The following is an 8,583-nucleotide window of genomic DNA, read 5'->3' on the forward strand; positions in this document are numbered from 1 at the left end:
CAATTTGAATGCATTCGCAACTGATTTATTGCTCTGTGCTGTTCCATCGGAAAACCCCAATAAGCAAAACGATGAAAGAACAAATGTTTTCGCCCCATTATTTGATCAATATATTCCCCGATCTTGTGATAGAAGTTTCCCACTGTGTGTCATGTTGCCCCATTTAATTCCCGGCCAACCGCTTAACGATAGCGTCAGTAAGCACCGGGCAGTGGCACCCGGGGAGGTGATAATTTATGCTAATTGAAAGCACCAACTCCTCCACATTCAACCGGGGAGCTCCCAGAAAAGCCCTTCTCGCGGGGAGCGCAATGGCGCGAAACGTTCGATGACGAAAAAACGGTTTAAATCAACCACTAAACGGTCGCTAATGGCGAACGGTCGTAATTCAGGCCAAGGTTAGTTGCGAACGCTGGCGGGCAGCCGGGCAGCGATGGAAAGGAAACACACGCCTACATTCCCTTTTTTGTTCAGTTCAGGAGGAGGCCACAATGGCTATCAATCTCGTCGTAAAAAGGATGATAAAGCCAACGGCCCTCCGGCCGCAGTAAATCGACTACGATCGGGCTTCGATTGGTAGCGATAATTGTAGTAATTGAAACAATATCACCGACTGATTCCCTATCACCCTATCGATTGATTCGATTTTAAAACTCTCCATTAGTCCGCACGCACTCAGCGTTATGCTGCATTCAGCATAAATGGAGTTTGGAGTAACAATTCGAGTCAAGCAGCGGCGAAGCATAAAAAAAGGAATGAAACCCAGCAATCAGACACGCATCATCTCCTCGTTTTGCTCTCGTTTCGAGCTGCTCCGCCTTTCTCACCTCTCCATCCCGGCCAGGGACCCGTCCCCGCCCAAGGGCGCTTCGCGCATAAATCACGCGGTCGTTATGAGAACGTACTTAATCCATCACCTCCATAATCATCAGCCGCGCAACGCGCAATCATCACGACGCCGAGTGTGGGGTCTCGTGGGTTCTTGGTCGTCGTCCCCCGCCCCGGGAGTTCTACCGCCCTTTCACACCCACCCGGGGGGCCGGTGTGTCACGCAACAATTGCGCAATGTTTACGCGTGCCACCGTGCGCGCCGTGTTTGTGCAGCATAAATCTGATTTATGTTCATACGCCAACACCATCGGGCGGACCCGGCGGTCTAACGAAGCCAACGAAACGGGACGAGAGCGAAAGAGATGAGGCCGCCATGGAGTTGGTTTCAATTTTTAAACCCTCAATGAGCGCAGCACGAACGAAAGGTGGATCGCCAACCCGATGGGGGGGTCTGCAACATTCAACCCGTTCCGTGGGGCGCGTGTTCAGAAGCAGACCGTCACCAGCAGCCAGCCAGCCAGCGAGCCCGGACGGATGCCGGATTTTCGTTCATATTTTGAAGGGCGCACCATTCATTCAACAACCGCATCACACGCCAGCAGCAGCAACAGCATCATCAGCAACGCGGTGCGGTGCAGTGATTGAGTATTTCCTTAAGCCTTCATCAACGATTCGGTGCACGCCGTCGGACGCCCCAAACCTCGCGGCCATCGGACCATCGGAAGAAATAAAATAAAGCAAGAGGGAAAGAAAAAACACGCTTTAATCGACACGTAGAACGGGCGATGGCCGGCCGGATAATAAGCCGGAGGACGACGACGAAGACGGGTTTCGGACGTTCTGGGGACGGCGCGCGTGCAAGTTGCGCGCCAAAAAGGTTGTTTAATTCCGGGCACGTGCGCCGCGATCCACGCGAATGCAACGCGCGTGCGACGTAACGCTGCAACAAATGCGTCATCTCGTTCCGTTGGCCCAGTTGCTAGCCCTGTGCTCAGTTGGCCCAAAACAGCGACACAAAACCCCTTTCTAAGCACCATCGGAAGTCCGCGGCCGGGCCTCATCTGCATGTCCCTGGCATTAATCTTCATTCTCTGAAGCAACGCGCTGCGCTCCTCCACCATCAAAGTGCATCCGAAAGTGGTCCTCCGGTCGTTCGCCAAATTTGCATTCCATTTATGCATTCCACTGTCCGTCCACCGTTGGCTGCGTTTGCATTCGGCAGTCCTCGCTGATGGCCACTGTTCCGAGCGTTGCCTCATTTGGAGGATGTGCTGCAACCTGCTCCAAGCGGTTCTCGCGGGTGGTGTATAATATTTTAGTGCTAAAAACGTCAGCATAATCATCATCGGTCGGTGGCGTCGGTGGCGGGCGGCATGCCGGAGAGGCAAAGGCACAAACAACAATTCCCATTTTTGCATCGCAAATTAGCGAAACGCTGGGCGAACGTTTCGAACCGGTGGAACTCGTTTGCATTCGGTCTCTTTTTTGGGGGACGGAATCGACCGTCGGCCGTTAAATATCTCTTATTGGCCGTCTATCGGAGGCCGCTACTAAATCAATATCAAGCTCTACCCTACCAGCTACCAGTTCCTACAATCTGAATAATAATAAACAACCTAATTCTTTTTCTTCTCCAGGTGGAACAAGCTTGCGGCGTTCCGTCGCTAATGCAAACGGATTACCTGGTCGACGGAAGCTTCGAGGACGTGCCGAAAACGCTGCCCAGCAGCAGCCAGTTTATCCTGGCGCCGAGCAACGAGATGCTGCACTTCGAGATGACCATCGTCAAGAACAAGGATCTGTTGCTGCAGCTGTCCTCGACGTAAGTGTGTTGCCGCCATCCGCGTGCCCCTTGACGACGGTTCCATTATGACGGGCGGCACATCATATCACCGCGCAAGGATCTCGATCTCGTGGGCGGCATTTAATTAACATTCCATTGCACACGCTCATAAATTGCGCCCGTATGCATTATTTCGCACGTTCGCGATTTTCTCGGGGCGCGCGCGCACAGCAGATTGCAATCTGCAGCCGGGCTAACAACGACGCCCCGTAATTGGGTATTAATGGCGCCGACAGCTTTATAAGGGTCGATTTCGTCATTTTTGCCGGAAGATTTTGCGGCCCACGCTGCGTTTTGTTTATTTTGTTTAAGTAAAACGTGGAAACAACTCCCTCGCAGGGCCGCGGGCTGTCCTGGAGAATGTATGTTTTAACGACGTCAAAACACGGTGCCCATGCTCCGGAATGGGGTCATCGGTGATCGATCGAGTTTTGGAGAGTAGCACTCGGTCGGCAGTCTCGGTTTGGCGCCGGTTTCACGTTGATGCCAGTTTTCCATATTTAGTGTCTTTAGCAACATTTACTCTACAATATTCTTTTTGTCGTTTTCATCTTCTGATGATGAAAAATCGTTCATAATGTATCCTTCGATTTCGTTTATTAATTACCCCAACTGAGATTTAATTTATATGATGCTAAATCATCGGATTATAAAATTTTTAAGTGCCCGCTGTCATCTAACGCCAAGTGGCTGCCCAGGCTACTCACAGCAGGGCACACAATGCAACCTTTTGAGCAGTAGTTCCTCCCCGGGTAGCCGATACACCGATTAGGCGGGAACGAAACCTGTAGGAAAAAATAAATTCACGCAAAAAGCTGAAAACTAACACATGACAGACGGCGCGCGAACGAAGTGCGCGAATGCGATTCATTAATTGGCACCCCAAGACACCCCGGAGTGGAGGACCGTGACCTTCTCCGGGGCGTACCTTAATGACGGCATCGGCATCTTAATAGGCTCGCCAGTTCGCGGCTCTCTCTCGGAAACAATCGGTTCGATTAATTGCGCATAACTTCGCTGAAATGCCCATCCTTTCCGGCTCATATGTGCGGTGCGCGTTCGCGATCTGCTGCTTGCTGCACAACGATTGCACAACGCACAATCGTGATCCATTGTTCTTCGGCGTGTCAAGCCACGCGCGTGTGGGTGTCAATGCTAATGATGTGCGCGGCGCAACCGTCACCGTCTGTGGCATTGCATTTGCGTAGGATTGGATGACGGGTGATGAACGCTGCTTTGTTGCGTTTACAGGCTCTGCAATGACGAGGACTACCATCCGACGGACCAGGACTGCTGGACTGGCAGCAGTCTGAGCGATTACACGCAGCAGGTCGTGCAATCGACAATCGGCGATAAGTACAACCCGGAGGTGGCCTACGCCGGTGACATCGAATCGCCCCATATGCGCACGCTGGTCGATCGGCTGATCAACCTCAACTCGGCGGCCACCAAAGCGGTGAGTGACGGTTGGCTGTGGAGGCAACCGCGAAGACATCTTTATTTAACGTTCGTTTTCCTACGGCTTCCATTCGCAACAGTCGTCCCCAAACACGTACCGGGGTGATGTCGATAAAATGCAGTCGGACATGGCGGAGGGCTCGGGCGATTCGTATCCTTCGGACGACGAGGAGGATGGCTTCGCTGCGTCCGGTTCCGGCGACGGTAAGTTGGTGGCACTACGAGCACCGCGACGTGATCGCCGTAATTATTCGCCCGGCTCATCCGCTTCTTGTTTTCCGATATTGTTTCAATTTTCCACAGGCCGATCAATAACTCAGGACTCGAGCGTCATCCCCGTCATAAGTGAAATCAACTCATCGAAACGAATCTCTTCACACTCCTGCTGGAGTTTGATGGCCGCCGTCTCGGCGATGCTGCTGTCGGTGCCGATGCTGCAGCTTCACGGTCTATTCTACAGGCACTGAGGCCTGCCCGGTCAGCGCACAAGGAGCCAGGAGTCTGCTGTGTACCGATGGTTTTCCGTACCGTAACAGAAAAAAAAGCTAAAACAGAATGCAAGCAGTTTGTTCAACGATGGCGGCGGTGGCGGGACACCCTTGGTTTGTAGTTTCCATCGTACGTGAATGTTCGTCACCACAAAACACACATACAGCAAACACTCTCACTTACACGAGCACGCCAACAAAGTTAGTGGGGCCGATGGTACGGTCGTGGAATTGGTCTCGAACCGTAATTTCCCGAGTTTCCCGAAATTTTGCAATCTTTCGGGGTGTTTCGTCTGTGCTTAAGCCGACGACAGAAATTGAGCAATTATTTTGAAATGTCCTCAAAAAGAAAACCACAGACCGCGGGAAACCGAACGGACACAGCGAGAGTCTCGCGAGCTCTGGCAAATTTCCTATCATTATTTGTTAGTGCTCTCAAGGGGAAAGATCATACGGAAAGATCTCTCGTGCGTAAGATTTCATGCGCCACGCAGGGCGAGTGAAGGCGTGTTTTAAGGGAACTGTTTTGCGTGATTCTTCCACTGTCATTGATTTGATCATTCGTGTATCCCGGATCAATTCGGCACACTGCTGCGTTCGCCCCGCGTAATGCGCGTTCTCAATCAATATTACTCTCTCTCTCTCTCTCTGTTGTCGTTATCGTTCCCTGTCGTTTTGCTCCTGCCATTTTGTTTCAGATCTTCCACCGGCAAGATCTGACACACGGGCAAGAAAGTAATAATCGTAGCTAGAACATGATAAAACGAATGAAGTAACGAGAAGAAAAAACAACACTCACCTTATATCTTATACAAAAATAGGTATAAAATTCTTATTTCTACTAATTCTATTAAATAATTAGCAACCGAATGCACAGAGCAGAGCAGAGAGTGGCAGAAAGGCGAGACGTGGTGAAAAGAATGTGTACATACTTAACTTATAGGGAATGAAGGGCAGTCGTACCGCGCGTGATGGGTGGTGTTCATCCATTTTCGGAAAGGATGCGTGAAAAGCGACCAAAAATGGCAGTGAAGAGAACTGGAACTATCTCTGTGTAAGAAAAGCTACCAATCCAATCGAATACTGTTCGCGCATTCATTTTCGGTTCCGTTCGCGACGATGTGGAACACGAACCTAGAGTCTTAGCACTAACCCTTCACAAAGGCATCTCCTTCCCATTCACCACTCAACTAGGTAACAAATTTAGTCCGCAGCAGTCAGCAGTCAGGTAGTGCAGCGCGTTGCGCCGAGCGAGCAAACAATCTGCAGCAAACTATTAAATCTTTCGCCTTTGAATAGCTACCCATCATCATGCATGGTTCATTTGAATTGTTAGCTTCCTTACCTGCTGTTCCTTTAAGGAATAGGATACTTTCGCCTGAGAACATGATACGTAAACGCACACACGCACCTACGCTTGTTGGTGTCAAGCAATCGGTGTCATTGATTAGAGTTTCGCTTTGCTAGCAAAGGAGCCTAGCGGGTGTCATGAAATAAAACCGAAGGCCCAACCGGTAATACTATGGCACCAACATCCTGTCTCGCTACACTCCGGGGGAAACATCGAATTGGGGGGGTCAAATCGAACTAGTGTATGCTCCATCAACTAATGCTTTCGCTTTTTCGCCAATATAAAGGGGAGGATAAAAATGTAACAATGATCGATGCACAGCATCGGCTGCAATCAATACACAGTGTGTGTGTGTGTGAGTGTGGGATGTGTAATAGTGTATGAGTGTGTGGGTGGGTTTGTTCGATTGTTTCCGCGTTGTTGGACTGGTGTGTGACCAAAAGTTAAGCCGTAGTATTGAAGAGCGGAAGAGCGAACGGAAGAGGAGATGCGATCCTTGAGTGAACGAATTCAACCCCGAACATTCTGGGGCTCACGGGCACGATGATAACGCTGGATACCGCAAAGTATCGCAAACACTACGCGTGTTTGCACTATCTGTGATGGAGCCGAGGGAAAAAAACATAAAGCAAAACTCTGGAAAACACTGCACACAGGCACACCGGGATCGCGACCCACAACGGGTGATGGGTGAATGGGCGCTACTGTGTTGGGGAAGTTGCGTATGGGACACGCGACAAGAGCACTAGCGAACAGTGTGAGTGTGTAGGTTTATAGCTTCCGAAGCGAAGACAAGCGAAGCAAAATTAAGAGCAAATAATTTATTGTTACTAGATTGTTGTTTAAAAGCCCAGACCGCGTAGAGAGAGAGAGAGAACCCCTTCGAACACAAGTCCCGGAACGCGGAAACTTCCGCCGTTGGAAAGCGTTTACTCAGCTTCCTGCCAACAAGGAACGAATAACACTCAGCCACACACGCTCTGAACGGCATCATGCCCCGTCCGTTGTGCAGTATTTCAAACGGTGAAGCCAACCTCAATTCCGCAGACCGAATGCAAAACTGAGCACACAAAGCGAAGGTCTAATGTTACACGCGTGCCATGAACTCCTTCCGAACGGTTAGCGATAGAAGCACGGAGCAAGGGTACTACAACACAGTTTGTAAGTGGACGACAAGTGGAAAACAAAAAAAACGAACTCAGAACCGGCGGAAAAAACAATGAAATCGTCGCCGAGTGAAGAAACAAACGAATTAAACCAATGGATAAAAAATGCGGATGGAAAATTGCTTATTCCAGTTCCAGTGATATATATTAGATGTAGGTTGCAATTATTATTTTCTACGTTACTCCTTAACAACTCACCCGCCCCGAAATCGCTCTTCTATGTTCCTCCCTGTTTGGTCAATCTTTCGGTTACAAGTCTGCGAAATTCGAGTCATTACCTGTATACAATGAAGAAGAACGAAAACGAAGCATAAAATGGCTCACACGAATGGATGGGAGGGGCCACTGGGTGTACATGCGTCAACATTATTACAGATTTTTTTGCGTTGCTATTTCCATTATGCGCTGACGGTGACACGAAGCACTACTTATGGTTGAACATTGTGCAAACGAAGAATGGGCCGCACCGGAACGGTTTAACCGCATTCGAAAACGATGACGCCGAAATCAGAACAAAAATCGCGAAATCGCGAATCGTGCGTATCGCGTAGCCAGTTATCGCCGAAATGAGCATGAAATGAGCGCATGAAATAAAACTACCGAATTATAAACGTAAGAAAGGTGAAAGCAACACTGAAATCGGGGGACAGTAGTCGTGTAAATGGAAAGTGGACAGAAGAAACCGAAAAGAAGCGTGAGCGTGTAGTGCGGAGCGCAACTGTCTTTGTATTTATCTAATAAATACAGTTCAAACAGGAAAATAAATTAATTTAACGAAACCATGGTTAAAACAAGGTAGACTTTAGGATGGTAATATAAAAAGCAAAGTATATTCATATAAATTGATGCAAGTTGCGGGAAATGCTGAAACTGAAGAACGGTAGCAGTACCAACAGGCACGGACAAGAGGCGCTCGTAGAGAGTGGACTTGGACCATTGGTGGGCCAGCGCCACGCGAGAGCCACACGAGCTAGGAGCACGTTGTGTATAATATGTAGGCAAATAGGATATGATGTTTACGAAACAAACATACAGACAATTACAATCGAAGCGACGTAGCGCGTACCGAAGCAAGCAATATGGCCATCATGACGCGTATTCGATGCTCCTACACTGCGTCGGTTGGGGAGGTATCTGTTCCACTCGAAAGCCATCTCCTTGTGCTCATTATTGCGTTACACTTCGAGTGTTGCTTACCGTGAACGCAACGCCAAGAAGTTGCGGCACTCGCTGCGCATCAAAAGCACAGGGAAAAATGTGGATTGAGTGTAACGATGATAGAGAGGGAAGGTTTCAGTTCCACTAGCGCGCAATTCTCGACCGACGCAGGCTCTGGCCAAAACAGTTAAGAAAAACCCCTACCAGCAGAAGAACGCAACAATAACCTGGTACTGTGTGTAGGGCAACAAAACAATAAACATATTATTCTGAGCGAATAAAAGAGAA

General features: G+C 49.3%; 1 protein-coding gene across 1 annotated transcript in view; it reads left to right on the forward strand.

The window, feature by feature from the left end:
- LOC131206038 (division abnormally delayed protein) overlaps positions 1 to 8,583 on the forward strand; it is a 103,021-nt gene extending 94,438 nt beyond the window's left edge. Inside the window, exons 6-9 of the mRNA XM_058198403.1 lie at positions 2,469 to 2,653; positions 3,926 to 4,130; positions 4,213 to 4,336; positions 4,436 to 8,583. Of these exons, the coding sequence (XP_058054386.1) occupies positions 2,469 to 2,653; positions 3,926 to 4,130; positions 4,213 to 4,336; positions 4,436 to 4,599 (678 nt within the window). The 3' untranslated portion in view covers positions 4,600 to 8,583. The remainder of the gene's footprint in view (positions 1 to 2,468; positions 2,654 to 3,925; positions 4,131 to 4,212; positions 4,337 to 4,435) is intronic.

This window comes from Anopheles bellator, chromosome 1 (genome assembly GCF_943735745.2).
Source record: "Anopheles bellator chromosome 1, idAnoBellAS_SP24_06.2, whole genome shotgun sequence".
In the NCBI taxonomy this organism is placed as follows: Eukaryota; Metazoa; Arthropoda; class Insecta; order Diptera; family Culicidae; genus Anopheles; species Anopheles bellator.